Below are 20916 nucleotides of genomic sequence, written 5' to 3' on the forward strand. Positions count from 1 at the left end.
CACAAAATATTTGAGGTGATTCAAGAAAAATATTTTTAAGTTACAAACGGAACACAGGTGTTTTTTTTTTAATGTTCGTTTATTTATTTTTGAGAGAGAGAGAGAGAGAGAGAGCACATGCATGACCTGGAGAGGGGCAGAGAGAGGAGAGAGAGAATCCCAAGCAGGCTCCACACTGACAGCACAGAGCCAGATGAGATCTTGACCTGAGCCAAAATCAAGTTAGATGATTAATTGACTGAGACACCCAGACGCCCCTATTGTTTTTTAAGATTTATTTTATTTTAGAGAGAGAGAACACAAGCGGAGGAGAGGGGCAGAGGGAGAGAGAGAGAGAAAATCACATTCTGAGCGTGGAGCCTAACACGGGGCTCAATTCCACAATCCTGGGATCATGACCTGAACTGAAATCAAGAGTTGGATGCTCAATGTACTGAGCCACCCAGGTGCCCCAGAACACTGTTTGGGATAAAGAAAAAAAAAAAAAAAAAGCATAATACATTATAACACAGATCAAATAGAACTCTAAAATTAAACACTTTCTTCCAAAATTAAAAAAACACACAATAAAAGCTGTCAATAATTAATTTTGTAGACCGACTGCTTATTTTCCATGACCCTTCAAAAAATGGCTATCTTTATTCATTAGAATCGCATCCAGAAGAACTCTGTTGCTCATGCAAATGTAAGGCCCTATCAGGAGAGTTTAAATACTGTGATCCTTGGGGAATAAAAATAAATCATACTAAAAAGGGGTTTGCCAATGTGAGGGAGAAATACCTGGCAGTTTGAATCAAAGAGAATTTTGCTGCAGTTACCTTGGTACCTCAACCACATACATTAAATGAGTAATAAGAGACTACTCAAGTAATAACTCTCCCCTTGCCTCATCTGTCCCTTAACACCGAAAGTGTAAAAGAAAAAATAATTCCATAGCCATACTCAAATAAATGAGAAAAAATCAGTGCTGTAATAATTTTTTTAATGTTTACTTATTTTTGAGAGAGAGAGAAACAGAATGTGAATGGAGGAGGGGCAGAGAGAGAGGGAGGCACAGAATCCAAAGCAGGCTCCAGGCTCTGAGCTGTCAGCACGAAACCCGACACAGGGCTCGAACCCTGAACCGTGAGATCATGACCTGAGCCGATCGGACACCCAACCAACTGAGCCACCCAGGTGCCCCAAAATCAACGCTGTAATAAAGCTCACTTCAAGACCTCTGAAGATCTGTGACCCCAGAGATCCAAGTCCCTTCAAGGCTGAAAAACCCTTTACACAGAGGAACTGGGGGATAGGATCCGGGCAGCACGGTGATACACAACTTCTGTCAAATTACACTGAACTAAACAGAACTAAAGACAAAATGCCTAGGGCATGTAATTATTAATGGAATGCAAATATCTGAACACCTTATTTCTTAGTATAATCCTGTAAATAAATTCACTAATATCTCTGACACTGGTTTATTCATGAAACTAAATGCAGAAGTTCTGCTTATGCTTACAATGTGAAAGCCAAAAGAATAAAACAGTCAATAATAATATAAACAAATGAAAATTAAAAAATAAAAACTGGAAAGAGCACTAACAATAAGAGAGTTGGATAAAATCATGACTTTTCTTGAATGCATCACAAAGCTGAGATCACAGGGCAACTAAGTAGCCTTAAATCCAAGGAGAATCAGTCCACATTCCCCATGCCCACTCCATATGCATACTCAGGACACTCTCACCCATGGCAGAGTATAGAAGGCAAGCAGGTAAGAAGAAAAAAAAATCAGCTACAATTTTAGTACTAGAAACTCCCTGGGAAATCCACACACGAGGGGAGTTCACACTCAATTTACAGGCCCTTTCCACAGACCTCCACCATATGCTCCTGGGAAAGACTGGAGCAGGCCAGGAGACTAGAAAAAACTTCCTAAAGAGTGCAGGCACAGAGTTAGCCACTGCTGCCAGAAAGGCATGTAACCCTGAAAACATGTAGGGCACAGGTGTAGGGAAAAGAAAGAAAAAAACACCAAAACTTCTACCCTTAGGGGTAGGTCAGGAAACAGTCCTGAGCACAGTATCCTCACCAGTACAGTAAAGCTGGGGAAGGGCCTGGACACTGGCACAAGACCTGCAATAAATAAATACCAAAAGGAGAAGGGACAGAAATACTGAGAAAACCCCATTCCCAAGGTCCAGCCACACTGCATCTACTTAAGAAAAAGGCTGGACTTGGAAAACAATATCCCTCCTGCACCCATCACCAGCCTAGCAGGCACTAATAAGCAACAGCAATCTACACTAGGGGAGGGGAAAGAGTATGCAGAGAGACCCCCCCTCTGAGGCACAGCTGCACAGGCAAGGCAGAAAACAGAGCATAAAACAGAAACGCTGAGAAAAACCTTCTAGCAACCCACCCCCCACCCTAAGCACAAGGTAAAATGCAGAAATGTGAAGCGGGTGGTAACCATAGCAACAACAAAACCAAAACCTAGCTCAACTTCTGACTGGACTGATTGAACACTGTGACAAGAAGAGGCATGTGCATTCCCAGGCATAAATACTAGGTACTTCGGTCTCAACTGTTCTACACAAGATGTTCAACAGTCAAAAAATTTGAGATACATGAAAAAAGAGCCTATTATCAACAGAGAAACAGAACCAGAGTCAGAGATGATCAAGTGGCCTTTCTTTATTAGGATCTGCCACTGGCAAACCATGGGTATATGCACATACATGGAGGAGTGAAGAGATTCAAGATGACGAGAGAAGAGAGAAGCAAGCACAAGCCTCTCCAACCTGTCTCAGCTCTGATTTAAAAAAAAAAAAAAATTTCCATACAAAAAGTATTTCTCACTATATTATAAAATTGGTACCTTAAAAAATTAAAACCACCACTAAAATTACAAATACTATGATTCTCATCAAGCTACTGAATAATTCTCATTTGTCAGACATGAAAGAAATCATCTGCTAATAATTTACCAGTTTTATTTTACGTTGCATATTTCTCATGCTATAGTTTTTAGATGAGTGAAAATTGTTTTTAAAGTTGCACTGGAAGAGAATATGGGGAAGACATAAAATGAAAATTTTCTATAGGATAAAAGCAAACATTTAAAGATAAAATATTCTAACAGTAATTAATATCCCTAATAAATATTTTCAAAAAGCAGAAAAGAAGACAAACTGCTCAAAAGAAAAATAAGCAAAAGATATAAATTAGAATACAATGAAGAAGAAATAAAGACTGATGATATCAAGAGAGGTTAAGAATGCAGGCACTCATTCACTGCTGGAGGGATAGGGATGTAACCAGGTAGAACCCAATACTCCTCTAACTTAACAACAAAAAAGAATCCACTGGGTACTATGCACACTGAAAAGGAAGGCTCCTTTCTAGTTATATTTCTGCCACCTCCCTCTTCATCCTGTATCAAGCCAGAGCAGACAGTATTCGTCCATATCATTCACTTTCATGCTTCTGTACCACTGAAATACTTTTCTCTCAACCCCCCTGCAAAATTCTTTCAGGACCCAGTTCAAATACTTCTTGCCATACCCTTTTCCAGGTAGAATTAATTTGCCTTATATCTGTGATCCCATAGAACTTGGTCCATTTCTCTTCCACAGCAATTAAAAGGTTATATATAGTACACAATATGTACTAATTTATTTTATGTAAAGAGCTCCTACTAATCAACAAAGAATTGGAATAGAACATGAAGAAAATCCATAGTAAACAATATAAATGGTTTTTTAACACATGAAAAGATATACAACCTCAATAATAATAAAAGAAACATAAATTAAAACTTGATTATACCATTCATTACCCAGCTATTGTCAAGAGTTCAAAAATTTTAACTACACTGTATATGGAAAAATAGGCATTCTAATACTATTTACTGGCAAGAACATAAATTGTCAATATCTCTATGAAGGCAATTTGGCATTACCTATCAAAATTATAAATGCACATATCTTTTGATTCAAAAATTCTATTTCTCAGAGTTTATACTACAAACGTATTCATAATCTTTGACAAGATCTATGTACATGATTATTCACTGCAGGATCATTTGTATTAGCAAAAGATTAAAAAGATAAATGTGTATCATTGGGGGAAATAGGGAAATGGTTAAATAAATTATGGTATATTCACATGATGAAATATTATATGCAGGTCATTATAGCACTATTTTACAAGAACCAAAACATGGAAACAACCTAAGTGTCCATCAACAGATGAATGGATAAAGAAAATACGGCACATGTATACAATGAAATATTTATCATTCAGTCATAAGAAAAGAATGAAATCTTGCCATTTGAGACAACATGGATGGACCTTCAGGGCATTATGCTGATAAAAGTTAGACAAAAAATAACAAATACCATATAATCTCACTTATACATGAAATCTTTAAAAAAAAAAAATGAACTCACAGAGCAGAGAACTAATTGGTGGTTACCAAAGGCAGGGCGGGGGTGGGTGAAATGGGCCAAGGTGGTCAAAAGTACAAACTCCCTCTTATAAAATAAATAATCATGGAAATGTAATGTGTAGCAAGGTGACTACAGTTAATAATACTGTATGGTCTGTTTGAAAGTTGCTAAGAGGGTAAATCTTCAAAAGCTCTCATCACAAGAAAAGAAAGTACATCTCTATATAGTGACAGATATTAACAAGACTTACTCTTATGGGGATTTCCCAAAATATATAAATGTTGAATCATTATGTTGTACACCTGACACTAATATATTATGTGTCAATTACATCTCATTAAAAAAAAATAACTAGACCGCTCCATCTAAAACTATCTCCAAGATATATCATTTTTTTAAGTTTCTTTATTTTGAGAGAGAAAGAGAGAGCAAGTGCAGAAGAGAGGCAGAGAGAGATCTCAAGCACGATCTATGCTGTTTAGTGTGGAGGAGCCCGATGTGGGTCTAGAACCCACGAACAGTGACATCATGACCTGAGCTGAAATCAGGAGTTGGATGCTTAACAGATTGAGTCACCCAGGCACGCCTATGATACGCTGTTAAGTTAAAAGCAAGCAAGATGCAAAACGAGGAATACAGTTAAATAAGAAACAATTCTGACATTAAATGTATGTGGTTTTTTTTCCTACACCAACCAATCATCTGACATCAGCCAAGTATCCAACACTTGAACACAATTCTGATACTATCTACCTGGATTTTGCATCAGATCCCACAAGTTAAGGATTCAATCCCACAAGACTGCCCCCACTTCGGATGCCAACTGCAATTCAGGGCCTCTGGTATTTCTGGCCAAATGGCTAGAAATCAAGGCGTCCTGTGACCCCCTCCACAGACTTCATAATTTACTAGAATAGTTCACAGAGCACAAAGAAACACTTACTTAACATTTACCAGTTTATTATACAATAAAAAATATGATAAAGGATACAGACGAACAGGGACATAGTGGAAGGTCCAAAAGAGTCTAGAGTGTAAGAGTTTCTCTCCCCAGTGGGTCTGGGTGAGTCACCTTTCTGGCACATGTATATATTCACCAATCCAGAAACTCTTAGAACCCCACAGTACTGGGATTTTTATGGAGGCATAATCAATTATGAACTCAATCTCTAGCCTCTCTCCCTGGCAGGGCTGAAAGATTATTATTATTATTTTTTTTAATTTGTTTAGTGTTTTATTCATTTTCTGAGAGAGAGAGAGAGTGAGACAGAGAGAGCACGAGCGAGCAGGGGACAGGCAGAGAGAGGGAGACACTGAACCCGAAGCAGGCTCCACCAGAGCCTGATGTGGGGCTCAGACTCAAGAACCATGAGATCATGACCTGAGCTGTAGTCTGACATTTAACTGAATGAGCCACCCAGGCACCCCAGGGCTGAAAGAGTCTAATCATGGCTTGCTCTTTCTGGTGACCAGCCCTCACCTAAGAGTCTACCAAGATTTGCCTTATTAGAACAAAAGATGCTCCTAGCACCCAGAAAATTACAAGAGGTTTTAAGAGCTCTGTATCAAGCACTGGGGGCAGAGACCAATATAAATATTTCTTATCATATCACAAAATCCTAGCTCCAACACTTACTAGCTCTGTGACCCTAGGCAAGTTATCTAATCTATCAGTGCCTTACTTTTCAACTCAAAAACATAACATTATAACAACAGCTTGCACATAAAGTTGCTGTGGAAAATAAATTAATTATTGAATGCCAGTGTTCAATATATGTTAAGTATTACTATAATAAGTCATATTTTTTTCTTTAGGACTATCAAAGCAGAGATGATAAACTTTTACAACTATATGTCCCTGTACATATTTATGGGACAAAGCATAATGTTTTTTAATCAAAATTTTAAATGAAAGCAAACAAAATGAATTAAAAAAAAATACTTACTTTGTAGCAGCAGCAAAATATCTGCTGGGCACCCAAACATTTACAGAACAAGGATAAAGAGGTGTCTGACAAGTCGTCTTGGAAAGACCATGCTTTTGACGATGTATCAAGACTTGAAAGAAAAAAAATACATTAATCATTACATCCATAATTTTTATATTCTTAATCAATGTTTCTAAAACAAAAAAACAAAAATATTCAATATTTTATGAGTCTCAACCATTCTTTAAAAAGTGTAATAGTGGGGCACCTCAGTGGCTCAGTCAGTTAAGTGTCTGACTTCGGCTCAGGTCATGATCTCCGGGTTGGTGAGTTTGGGCCCCATGTTAGGCTCTGTGCTAACAGCTGGAGCCTGGGGACTGCTTTGGATTCTGTGTCTCCCTCTCTTACTGCCCCTCCCCTGCTTGCACTCTGTCTCTCTCTCTCTCTCAAAAATACATAAACATCAAAAAAAAATTTTTAAGTATAATAATAGAACCTACAATACGTGAAACTAAAGCCAAGTAAACATCTAATTCAACAATTGTCTTCATTTTTTGTTTAAGATTTTGTTTTTAAGTAATCTGTACACCCAATGTAGAGCTCAAACTTACAACCATGAAATCTACAATTGTATGTTCTACTGACTGAGCCAGCCAGGTGCCCCCTGTCTTCATTTATTTTTAACTTAATGTAGTTCAGGTTCAACAGAGTATGTTAGCTCTGCTATTATGGAATATATATCCTGAATTTCTTAATAATTTAAATTTTTCTCTTTGTATATGTATAATACATTCACAGAGTTGCCCAATGTACATCTGAAGAATAACAGCTAAGTGGAGGGAATCGCCTTACCAGAGATCAATGTGTTATGAAGTTATGGTAATTAAGACACTTTGCTATTGGCACAAGTATAGAAAGACAAATTAATAAAACAAAAATAGCCTAGCAACAGACCCATACACATGTGGATATCTGAAATATGACAAATGTTATTGTAGATCATTGTGCAAATAATTCAATTAAGTGGTGTTAAGAAAAGAGATTATTCATAGGGAAAAGAATAGATTTAGATCCCTATCTCATAACACACACACACACACACACACACACACACACACACACACACACACCACACACCAATCAAATTTAGATGGACCAAGGATTTACATTTGAATGGCAAAACTAAAAGCTTTCAGAATACAGGAAAGTATCTTTTTGATCATTTAGGAGGGACCAAGTTCACAAACAAAACGCAAAAGCACTGGCCAAAAAATGACTTATTAGTGTCAAGACTATCTGTTTATTAAAGAAAGTGAAAGACAAGCCAAAATTGAGAGAATAACAACATATGTAACAAAGAATTAATATCCAGAATATGTAAGATCAACCTAATTAAAAAAATAAAAGAGACGAACAGGTTTCTAACTGAAAAGGCAACATAAATGATGCATGAAATGCACGGAAAAATGCACAATCTCATTTGTAGTCACATAAATATTAATTTAAACCACAATAAAATACCATTTGACATTGCTGTTTAAAGAGTGGTCAGTAGGCCTCTAAATTAACATTACACCAGCATGTAAAATAAACCACAGCCCTAAGTATTTTGCTGCAGCTGACAATATTTTTTTCATAAGACTTCTTCAATGAACAGTGCTTTGATTTCATTGTGGACAGGTAACAGTTTCTAGATGAGAGCATTTAAGCAGCAATGTTTTACATACATCAGACTGGCCAAACTTTTTTTAAAAAGTCTGGGGTTGCTGAAAATGTTAAGGATAAATTTTACACATAGCAGATAAGAGTATGAATTGGAATACCATTATGGAAAACAATATGACACAACTCAATGAGTCTAGGCATACACATATCAATGATGCAGTTAGTCCACTTCTAGGAATATATCCTAGAGGAACTCCTGCCCATGTATACTAAGAGACATGCACAAAAATAACATCATCATAACATCAGGAGACTTCTGGGGAAGATGGCAAAGTATGAGGACCATAAGCTCATCTCGTCCCAGAGACACAATTAGATAACGGCCAATTCAGTGTAAGTAACCCAGAAAATAACCCAAAGATTGGCAGAACAGACTCTCCACAGCTAAACGTAGAGAAGAGGCCACTTTGAAGAGGGTAGGAAGGACAGGGATGTGGTTGGGAGCCACATGGAACTGCAAGACTGTCCACAAGAGGAAGGAACACCATGGGCATAGAGAAAGCAGAGAAATAAACCCTCACACCAAGACAGCCCAGAGGAGGAAGACCAGTCCTCGTGACATTTGGCTTCGAAAACCAGAGGGACTGAATTTCCAGAGTTCTTACAATCAGCGAGGCTTAATATTTGGAACTTTAAAAGAAATCAGCAAGCTCAAGGGACAGACAGGTGGCAGAGCCAGGAGGGCAAAAGGAAACTGAGTCCTTGCCCTTAAAGAGACAGCACAACAAACAGCCCCATGGAGATAGAGCACAGACACAGCAGGTTGAACAATGCCTCAGGTATATGAGAGGGAGATATGTTTATACAAATCTCATTGTGTACTGGAGAGCCAGGGTCCTTGAGAGACTTCTCCAGGAACAAAATTGCTGGTGAGTGCCATTTCCATGCCTCACCCCCAGCATAAACACACCAACACCTTTGGGAACCAGCACAATGCCAACACTTGCTACCTAACTTGCTAACAGTGCACCCTGCCCCCAGTTCTCCTGCTGACATGCCCCTTCCAGCCAGGCCTCCAATCCAGGTCTCCTCCCACAGCAGATTCACATAAACATTTCTAGCACCATGCATCACTACCCCAAGCACTTCTGCAGATCTGCTGCCTCCAACACAACCTGACTCAGTCCCTAGTTCTGGAGGTCCTGCCCTGCTAACTCAGGGCCTTGCTGGCACCAAGCACGCTGCCCCCATGTTCACCTTAAGTTAGATGCTCCTGGATCTCTGACAAACACCTGACCTGACTCAATTAGAGCCCAAGGGGGCCCCAGACTGGCCCACTGACACCATAAAGACCAGATCCTGCCCATAAAAGACAAAGAGAGCCACTGCAGATGACTGGACTGAAGGCAAACATGGCTCAGCCACAACAGCAGGGCACATTCAACACTCACGGGAGACACACCTGAAGTTCCAGGTTCTGGTGAATAGGGGACACTGACATTGCATTGCAGGGCACTACAGAATCTATTCCTCATAAGGTCCTACTTTCAAGAGCAGGAGACATAGCTAACTTTTCTAACATGCAAAAACAGACACAGAGAGTTAGACAAAATGAGAAGACAGATGAGTTTGTCCCAAATGAAAGAACAGGACAAAATGACAAGATATAAACAAAATGGAGATATATAATATGCCTGATAGAGAATTTAAAAATTTTTTTAATGTGTATTTATTTTTGAGAGAGAGACAGAGCACGAGTATGGGAGGGACAGAAAGAGAGGGAGACATAGAATCCGAAGCAGGCTCCAGACTTTGAGCTGTCAGCACAGAGCCCAATGTGGAGCTCAAACCCACAGACCATGAGACCATGACCTGAACTGAAGTCAGATGCTTAACCAACTGAGCAAGCCAGGGGCCCAAAGAATTTAAAGTAATGGTCATAAAGATACTCATTAGGCTTGAGAAAAGAGTAAAGAATCTCAGCAAGACCTTTAACAAAGAGATAGAAAACATAAAAAAAAAAAAAAAAAAAAGATGAAAAACTCAATAACTGGGGTTAAAAATACACTAGATGGAAAACAGTAGCAACCTGGAGAACAGAGTAATGGAAAGCAATAAAGCTAAACAAGAGAAAAAATAATAATAAATGTGAAAATAGACTTAGGGAACTCAGCAACACCATCAAGCATAATAACATTCACATTATAGGAATCGCAGAAGAAGAAAAAGAAAAGGGGGTAGAAGAAATTTACTTGAAGAAATAATAGCTGAAAATTTCTAAATCTAGGGGAAAAAAAACAAAAATCCAGATCCAGGAGGTAGAGATCCCCAAACAAAATCAAACTAAGGAAGTCCACCTCAAGGCCAACTAAAATGGCAGAAAATAGTTATTAAGAAAAAAATTTAAAAGCAACAACAGAAAAGTTACATCCAAGGGAAACTCCATAAGGCTATCAGCATATTTTTCAGCACAAACTTTGCAGGTCAGAAGGGAGTGCTAGATATATTCAAAGTGCTATGGGAAAAACAAACAAACAAACAAACTGCAGCCAAGAATACTGTGTCCAGCAAAGTTATCATTCAAATAGAGGGAGACAGTTTCCCAAACAAAAATTAAAGGAAGTCATGACCAGTAAATCAGCCTTATAAGAATGTTAAAGGGGACTCTTTGAGTGGAAGGTAAAGACCACCAGTAGGAATAAGAAAAGTAGGAAACACAAAAGAAGTAAAAATAAGTTCACCTATAAAAATCAGTCAAGGGATTTACAAAAATAAAAGCATATAAAGTAGGGCACTGTATACCTATAAAGTGGGAGGAGAGGAATAAAGAATGGGTTCTAATTGAAGTAATAATCAAATTAGACTGCTGTATGCATATTATATATAAACCTAATGGAAACCACAAATCAAAGACCAGTAATAAATATGCAAAAATAAAGAGAAAGGAATCCAAGTATATCACTAAAGAAAACCAACAAACCATAGAAGAAGCAAAAAACAACTCCAAAAAGAACCATAAAACAAGTAACAAAATGGCAATAAGTACATACCTACCAACAATTACTTTGAATACTCCAGTCAAAAGATAGCACAACAAAATGGATTAAAAAGCAACACCCCTCTATATGCGGCTACAAAAGACTCACTTCAGACCTAAAGATGTGCAGATTGCAGTGCCATGTCTAGCTCAGTCAACATGAGACTCTTGATCTCAAGGTCATGAGTTCACACCCCACATTGGAGTAGGGTTTACTTTAAAAAAAAAAAAAAAAAAAAGTACATGAAGATTGAAAATAAAGGGATGGAAAAGCATTTATCATGCAAATGGAAGTGAAAAGAAAGCCAGGGTAGCAATACTTATATTGGACAAAATTGACTTTAAAACAAGGACTGTAACAAGAAAGAAAGAAAGAAAGAAAGAAAGACCCTGTATAATCATAAAGCGTAAAACAGAACAAGAAGATATAACAACTGTAAATATGCAACAAGCACCCAACATAAAGCAGATAATAACAAACATAAAGGGAGTAATCAATAGCAATAATAATAGTAGGGGACTTTAAAACCCACTTACATCAATGGATAGATCATCCAAACAGAACATCAACAAGGAAACCATGGTTTTGAAAGACACATTGGACAAGATGGGTCTAACAGATATATTCAGAACATGGTACATTCTACAGAATAAGTCACATATTAGGCCACAAAAGCAAGTCTCAACAAATTCAAAAAGATCAAAGTCATACCATGTATCTTTTCTGACTGCAACACTATAAAACTAGAAATCAAGAAAAAATCTGGAAAAAAACACTAATACATGAAGGCTAAATAACATGCTACTAAACAATGAATGGGTCAACCAAGAAATCAAAGAGGAAGTCAAAGAATACATGCAAGCAAATGGAAATGAAAACACAGTGGTCCAAAATCTCCGGGAGGCAGCAAAAGCTGTTCTAAGAGGACAGCTTATAGCAATACAAGTCTATCTCAAGAAGCAAGAAAAATCTCAAATCAACAACCTAACCGTATACCTAAAGGAGCTAAAGAAAGAGGAACAAGCAAAACCCCAAAACAGCAAAAGGAATAAAATAATGAAGATTAGAGCAGAAATATATGGGGAAAAAAAAGCCAAAACAAACAATAGATCAATGAAACAAGGAGGTAGTTCTCTGAAAGATCAACAAAACTGATAAACCTGGAGCCAGACTCATCAGAGAGAGAAGACTCAAATAACCAAAATGAGAAATGAAAGAGGAGAAATGACAACTGATACCACAGAAATACAAAGGATTATAAGAGAGTATTATGAAAAATCATATACCAACAAATTGGACAACCTATAAAAATGGGTAAATTCCTAAAAATATATAATATACCAAAACTGAAGTAGAAAGAAACAGAAAATAAACAGATCGATTACCGGCTATGAAATTGAATCAGTAATCAAAATTCCAACCAACCAACAAACAAAAGTCCAGGACCTGATGGCCTCACAGATAAATTCTATCAAGCACTTAAAAAAGAGTTACCTAATTTTCCCAAACTATTCCAAAAAATTGAAAAGGAAGGAAAGCTTCCAAATTCATTCTATGAGGTCAGCATTACCCTGATGTTGAAATGAGATAAAGGCACTAACAAGAAAGGGAACTAAAGGTTAATGTCCCCGATGAATATAGACGTAAAAATCTTCAATAAAACATTAGTAAAATGAATCCAACAATACATTAAAAAACTCATTTACCACGATCAAGTGGGCTTTATTCCTGTGATGCAAGGTAGTTCAATATTCTCAAATCAATCAACATGTATATCACATCAATAAGGGATAAAAAACATAGTATCATTTCAACAGACGCAGAAAAAGCAACAAAGTACAATATCCTTTCAAGATAAAAACCCTCCACAAAGTAGGTTTAGAGGGAACATACCTCAACATAATAAATGTCATATATGAAAAACCCATAGCTAACATCATCCTCAATGGGGAAAAACTGAGAGCTTTTCCCCTAAGGTCAGGAAAACGACAAAGATGTCTACTCTCACCACTTTTATTCAACATAGTACTGGAAGTCCTGGTCACAGAAATCAGACAACAATAAGAAATAAAAGGATCCAAATCAGTAAGGAAGAAGTCAAACTTTCACTATTTGCAGATGATATGACACTTTATACAGAAAACCCAAAAGACTCCTCTAAAAATCTACTATAACTGATAAATGAATTCAGTAAGCTCACAGGACACAAAATCAATATACAGAAATCCACTGCATGTCTATACATTAATAATGAAGTAGCAAAAAGAGAAATTAAGAAAGCAGTCCCATTTACAACTGCAACAAAAATAATAAAATACATAGGAATAAATGTAAACAAAGAGGTGAAAGACCTGTACTCTAAAAACTATAGAACACTGATGAAAGAAACTGAAGAGGACACAAATGGAAATATATTCCATGCTCATGTACTGAAGAACAAATGTTGTTAATATGTCCATACTACCAAAAGCGACCTACAGACTTAATGCAATCCCTATCAAAATACCAACAGCATTTTTCACAGAACTAGAATAAATAATCCTAAAATTTGGATGGAACCACAAAAGACCGTGAATAGCCAAAGCAATCTTGAAAAAGAAAAACAAAACTGAATGTATGACAATCCAAGATTTCAAAATATACTACAAATCTTCAATCAAAACAGTGTGGTACTGGAGTATCCGACTCTTGATAGCGGGTTCGTGAGTTCAAGCCTCACGTTGGGCATGGAAGCCTACTTAAAAAATAATAAAAGGGCACCTGGGTGGCTCAGTCAGTTGAGCATCCAACTCTTGATTTCAGCTGAGGTCATGATTCCAGGGTCATGGGATCGAGCCCCACATTGGACTCTGCACTGAGCATGGAGCCTGCTTGGGATTCTCTCTCTCCCCCTCTGCCCCTCTCCTTCTCACTCAAATAAAATTAAAAAAAAAAAAAGAAAAGAAATATTATTCAGCCATAAAGAATGAAATCTTGAGGCGCCTGGGTGGCTCAGTCAGTTAAGCGTCCGACTTCGGCTCAGGTCATGATCTCGCAGTCCGTGGGTTCAAGCCCCGCATTGGCCTCTGTGCTGACAGCTCAGAGCCTGGAGCCTGTTTCAGATTCTGTGTCTCCCTCTTTCTCTGACCCTCCCCTGTTCATGCTCTCTCTCTGTCTCAAAAATAAATAAATGTTAAAAAAAAAAATTAAAAAAAAAAAAAAAAGAATGAAATCTTGCCATTTGCAACAACATAGATGGATTTAGAAATTATAATGGCGGGGTGCCTGAGTGGCTCAGTCAGTTAGGCAGCAGACTCTTGATTTCATCTCAGGTCATGATCTCACAGTTTGTGAGACCATGCCCCACATGGAGCTCACACTGCTAGTCCATGGAGCCTGCTAAAAGGAGTAAAAAAAAAAAAAAAAAAAAAAAAAAAAATTATAATGGTATGTGATGTCAGTCAGAAAAAGACTAATATAGGATTTCACCTACATGTGGAATTTAAGAAACAAAACAAAGAGATAAACCAAAAAAAAAACACAAAAACAAAACAAAACAAAAAAACAGACTTAACTATAGAGAAGAAACTGATGGTTACCAGAGGGGAGGTGGGTAGGAGGATAGGTGATACAGGTGAACGGGAGGGATTAAAGAGAACACTTATCATGATGAGCACTGAGCAGTGTACAGAATTGCTGACTTACTATATCATACAACTGAAACTAATATAACACTGTATGTCAACTATATTGGAATTTAAATAGATCATCATTGGGGCGCCTGGGTGGCGCAGTCGGTTAAGCGTCCGACTTCAGCCAGGTCACAATCTGGCGGTCCGTGAGTTCGAGCCCCGCGTCAGGCTCTGGGCTGATGGCTCGGAGCCTGGAGCCTGTTTCCGATTCTGTGTCTCCCTCTCTCTCTGCCCCTCTCCCGTTCATGCTCTGTCTCTCTCTGTCCCAAAAACAAATAAAAAACGTTGAAAAAAAAATTTGAAAAAAAATAAATAGATCATCATTATCATCACAACATTTTTATAATGGCAAAACTGCAGAAACAAACCCAAACATTTACCTACAGTAGAACGGATAAATTATGGTATATTCCTATAATGGAAAGCTAGAGAAGTATAAAAATGACTATATTATATGGATGAATTTCACAAACATAATTTTGAGCAAGAAAAGTAATTGGCAGGGGCACCTGAGTGGCTCAGTGGGTTAAGCATCTCACTTCAGCTCAGGTCATGATCTCTCACTTTGTGAGTTTGAGCCCCACGTGGGGCTCTGTGCTGACAGCCCAGAGCCTGGAGCCTGCTTCAGATTCTGTGTCTTCTCTCTCTGTCCCTCCCCTGCTTGCCCTCTGTCTCTCTCTCTCAAAAATAAATAAACATTAAAAAAAATTTTTTTTTTTAAATCACACATGGTAGGAGTGCCTGAGTGGCTCAGTCAGTTGAGTGGCCAACTTCAGCTCAGATCACCATCTCGCAGTTCGTGAATTCAAACCCCACATCAGGTTCACTGCTGTCAGCGTGGCGGCCGCTTTGGATCCTCTGTCCAAGACTACACGCGCTCACTCTCTCTCAAAAATAAATGTTAAAAATATCACACATGGTAAATGAAGGAACAGCAATTATCCATTCAAGGTTTGGCAAACACTTTCAAATAATAATTCTAATTGTACTAAACAAGAAACCAATAACCTTGGCAAGATCCACAAAATAATAATTCTCTTGAATATAATAATTCCAACCTACTATAAAACAATCTACCACCATTATTTGGAATCCCAAGTCAGGACAACCAGAGATTAACTTTTCAACAGAAATCTATGAAACTGTGACGGACTAATAAAAAACAAATTGAAAAAATACCACTACGCTGACCCTTGAACAACACAAGTTTAAACTACGTGCATCCACTTATATGCAGATTTTCAATAAATACAGTATAGTACTGTATATGTATTTTCGCTTCCTCATGATTTTCTTAATAACATTTTTTCCAGCTTACTTTATTGTAATAATACAATATATAATACATATAATGTACAAAATACGTGTTAATCAACTGTTATCAGTAAGACTTCCAGTCAACATTAGGCTATTAGCAGTTCCATTTTTGAGTTAGGGGGAAGCGAGGGGGGGGGGAGAGGGTGTGTGACAGTTACCATGGTCTGTCCCTGTTCCACTAGCTGGGGGTAGACTCAATAAAGAAAGAAACTAAAAAAAATAAGAAACTAAAAAAAAATGTTATATGCATATTAGCAACTGCATGGGAATGGGGGGGGGGGGGCACACTTCTAATCCCTACACTGTTCAAGGGTCAACTATATTTAAATAGCACTGTTAGATCATCATACCTGTGTTTTTAATCCATCTGTAGTCAATTTGTCTATGTGTATTATTACATGCCATTAACACATTTCTTCTCCCCTCACTCTTAGCAGATAACCTTGCTTGCTACTTCAGAGAAAATAGAATTATCTCAACTACTTATGAACCTACCTGAATCTGTACTCTCAAGTCACTCCCACACCCACCCCTTGGAAAAGAGAAATTATTCCCTCTCCTTTGCTAGTTTATTCTTTTTTTTTTTTTTTAACATTTATTTATCTTCAGAGAGAGAGAATCTCAAGCAGGCTCCACACTATCAGTGCAGAACCCAACGTGGGTCTCAAATCATGAACAGTGAGATCATGACCTGAGCCAAAATCAAGAGTAGGCTTAACTGACAGACACCCAGGCACCCCTCCTTTGCCAGTTTATTCTTATATCTGAAACTGAAAGGTTAGAGTTCTGTAATCCTCAGTTTCCCTAGGAGATCTTATCCATCTAGTCTTTGCCTTCCCACTACACCCACCACACTCTGGGCCACCATCATCTACCATATGATTACTGCAACAAATTCAAAACTATTCTATCTTCTACCCTTGGTCTTCTCTATTTCTTTTCTACCTACCAGTAAGACGGATCATTTAAAAGTGAAAATATCATGATATCCCTAAAATGCTTGGATGACTTGATCATTGAATAAAGTAAATTCCTAACAAGGTCCTCCATGAGCTACTTCTAACCTACTGTGATCTTCATCTAACAGGACTCTCTTTCATACTTGCCATACTTCAAATACACCAGCCTCCTTTCAGTTTCTAAGACACACCCTGTTTTTTAACCACTTTAGTATTTTCAAATATAAAATTAATCTTCCCTCCATCTGTAACATTCTCCCTAACCCCCCCCCCCCCAATCCCTTTCCATAGCTAATTCCTAAATATCCTATGATCTTTGAGGGATATTGCAGGGACTCTATTAAACTGTTACGTCAGAAAAGTCTTCCCTGAAGATTCAGAATAGGCTAGGCCTCCTCACATACACTCCTATAGCACCTTGTACTTTCCCCTCACATCACTTAGGACAATTGTAATTAAAGAAAATAACTAACCAATTAATGTCTGCTCCTCATAAATGATAAGCATCATGGGGAGGGAATGTGTATAGCTTACCCACCATTTCTGTCCCTATCACATAGCACAGTGTTTGTTTAAACACACACAAACACACACACACACACACACACACACACACACACACACACACTAAACATCTGCTGAATAAAGGAAGTAAATTCGAATAAATGAAAGCACAAAGTGGATTTAAATTACTTTAAATATTATTCATTACAACACATGGAAGAGGGGTGGCATTTTGTTGAAGATCCATTGATTTTTTTCATTTATTCAACAATGAATATGCCAACAAAACATGTGCTAGCACTGCTTTAAGCATTTAGTGAACAAACCAAACAAAAATCCCTGTCCTCATGGAGCTTACATCCTAGCGGGGGGAGATAACACTATTAAACACAAAATGGTAGTGATGGAGAGGGGGGAACCCAGTGGGTAAAAGTGACTGAGTCAAGAAGACAGTGGGTTGCAATTTTAAGTTAAAGTAGGCCTCATCAAAAAGGTGCCATGTGAGCAAAGACTTGAAAGAAATGAGAAAATTACTCATACAAGTATCTAGAAAAAGTGTTTGAGACTCACCCCAGCTGGGAGAAAAAGTTCTCCCAAGGCAGATTTGTTCTTGGGGTTGATGAGGGAACAAGGAAGCTAGTGTGGCTAGAGCACAATGAGTGAGGGAACAGGGTACCTGTCAACAGGTCAGAGGGTAAGCTGGGTAAATGGGCGTGGGACTAAGCAGGAACAAGATGATGTGGAATACCCTCAGGCAGTGCTATCCAATGGAAGTATAATGTAAACTACATGTATAATTTTAAAGTTTCCAGTAGCCACAATAAAAAAGGTAAAAAAGAAACCAGTGAAATAAAAATTAACATATTTTATTACAGCTAATAACACAAAATATTATCATTTCAACATGTTATCAGTATAAAAATTTCAGGTGTTCTACTGTTTTCAGTACTAAGTCCTCAAAATCTAATGTGTATTTGACACACTCAATTCAAATTAGCTATGTCTGAAGTGCTCAATAGTGGATAACAACATGGACAGAACAACTGCAGGCCATTCTAAGGACTTTAGATTTAGAAAAATGGGGAGACTTTCAGAATTTTGAGCATAAGAGTAAGTTATAGGACCAATTTCACTACTTGTTGAGAATATAGAGAAATCCAGGTGAGGAATGGTAACAGCATGCAAGGTAGTTGCTATAGAGTTGTGAGAAGTTAGATTTTGGATTTTATTTCGAGGGTAAAATCAACAAGATTTGTCAACTATTTATTTAACGTGAAGTATGGGGAAAAGGGGGAGTTGAGGATATTCTGAGGTTTGGGCCCAGACAACTGAAACATTGAAGTTATCATCAAATGACATGAGAAAGACCACAGAATATGAAGAGCTTGATTTTAGACAAGTGTTAAGTGCTAATAAGATATACAAGTGGAGATCTAGAACTGGCAGATGAGTTTAAGAATCTAAAGTTCAGGAGATGTCCCAACTGTAGATACAAATTTGAGAACCATTAGATATGGACAACAAACATAAATTTGAGAGCCATTAAGATATAGACAATAGTCAAAGCCAGGAGACTTAAATGAGATCACCCAAGGAGTGAAGAATTTATATACAAAAGACATGAAGATGAAAGATGGGATCTTGGCCCCTGAGACATCCCAAGGTAAGAGGAGGAGGAACCAGCAAAGTAATGTGAGAAATGACAGTGAGATAAAATTAAAAAAAAAAAAAAAAAAAATTATGAGAGCAAGGAATCTTAGAAGACAAGAGAAGAAAATGTGACAAGCAGAGAATAACTTTTAGTTCTCTTTTTGGTTTGTCTAATGTAATGTTATTTCTGTCATACACGAAGATAATGTTATTAGTCTCTTTTGCTCACTTAGTAATCAGGAGCTGTGATCTCTTGCCACCACTCTTTTAAGCAACAACTATCCCAAATAGAGAATGCTGGTCTTGACACTAAACGTTCCTGTAAGAAGCTCAAAGAAAAACATAGGAGGCAGTTAAAAAAAAAAAAAAAAAAAATCACTGGCCTGTGAGTGAAGCTTCAGTTCTTCCTCCGCTACTGACTAGTTATATGAACTGCGACATACCTTAACAGGATGTTTCTTCCTCTGTAAAATGCGAGTGATGCTGGGGGCTGCCTCCACTTAAAGAGCTACCTTAAGTAACAAAAAGTATCAGTGCCTCAAAAACACAAAACAAAAATTAAAAAGCACTGTACAAACAAACAAAAAAAGCATTGTACCAAAAAAGGGCTGTCCTCCTAGACAATTGGAGCTTACTAAGTGCTGAAAAGATCTGCTACCAAGAAGTACTACACAATTAGTCTCCAAATGATAAATGTTGATACAAATTAGGCAAGGTTAAAGAATTGCCTGCAACAACGTACTCCCAAAAGCCCCCACGAGTATTTTGTAAAGTGTTCAAGTTTACAGATGTAGGTCACTCAAATATACCACCTCTTCCATACCAGAACTCACTTCTCTTAATCAAATTCCTTTCCCGCGCAGCCCACACCCCCAGTAACGGAGACAGAACCTTGTCTTGGCCTCCGTCCCTACGGGTGACTGCCGGGGGCCGGGGGGGGGGGGGGGGGGGGGAGGGGGCAGTGTGCATCCCTCCTCCCCCCACCCCCCACTCCACCCCTAAGGTGGACGGCTCCAGAAAGGAGTGAAACCTCTGGTAAGGTCGCTTTTAAGTAGCAATAACCCTCTGGAGGACTTAGAACCCCAAAACAGCAGGAAACTTTTCGAGCCCCAGTGCAGACCCCTGCTTAGGAGAGTCCGGCTTACAACTGGAGACTCCACGCCAGACCTATTTTCCCCCTAAGCGCAGACAACTGCTTGCTTTACCTCTACCGAGGTATCTTATGGTCGCCGCCATGTCGACGATTCCGGATTGTGTTGACGAAATGGGTCCTACGCTTCAACTTGGAAGAAACATAAAAGGGTTCCTCTCCGGAATTGGCAGAGGGGGAAGGATTAGAAAGAGCAAGAGGAAAAGGGGCGGGAACCTAAACAGACTCTCAGGCCTGCAGGGAAGGGCGAACAACGCCTGTGCCCCGTGGCGGTGTTACACTCAGTCTCCCGTGCTAGTCTTCCGTGCTAGGACCCTATGTTTCGTGGTTCCGGTAAGGCAACTTAAACTATCTTCAGAGAAATCTCCTCGTGGAAAATACGGTCCTGTTGGCATTGCCCTGTTTTATTTCTTTTTTTCCTCTTTGATTCTGCGTATGAACTCAGAACGATAATTTTAATATATTGTGAGAATACCCAGGAAAGCATGAAAAACAAAATCTGAAGAATCTCACCAGCTTCCATCGCTCCATTTCCAGCCTGAAAAAACTTTAAAATTCGCCAGGTTTTCCACTACCACCCAAGGCGGGTGTCCCA

At 38.3% G+C, this 20916-nt stretch overlaps 1 protein-coding gene across 1 annotated transcript in view; it reads right to left on the bottom strand.

The window, feature by feature from the left end:
• MRPL1 (mitochondrial ribosomal protein L1) overlaps positions 1-20584 on the bottom strand; it is a 98377-nt gene extending 77793 nt beyond the window's left edge. The window contains exons 1-2 of the mRNA XM_042936118.1: positions 20377-20584; positions 6386-6497 (exon numbers count right to left, since the gene is read on the bottom strand). Of these exons, the coding sequence (XP_042792052.1) occupies positions 6386-6497; positions 20377-20407 (143 nt within the window). The 5' untranslated portion in view covers positions 20408-20584. The remainder of the gene's footprint in view (positions 1-6385; positions 6498-20376) is intronic.
• Between the last annotated feature and the right edge of the window lie 332 nt (positions 20585-20916).

This window comes from Panthera leo, chromosome B1 (genome assembly GCF_018350215.1).
Source record: "Panthera leo isolate Ple1 chromosome B1, P.leo_Ple1_pat1.1, whole genome shotgun sequence".
In the NCBI taxonomy this organism is placed as follows: domain Eukaryota; kingdom Metazoa; phylum Chordata; class Mammalia; order Carnivora; family Felidae; genus Panthera; species Panthera leo.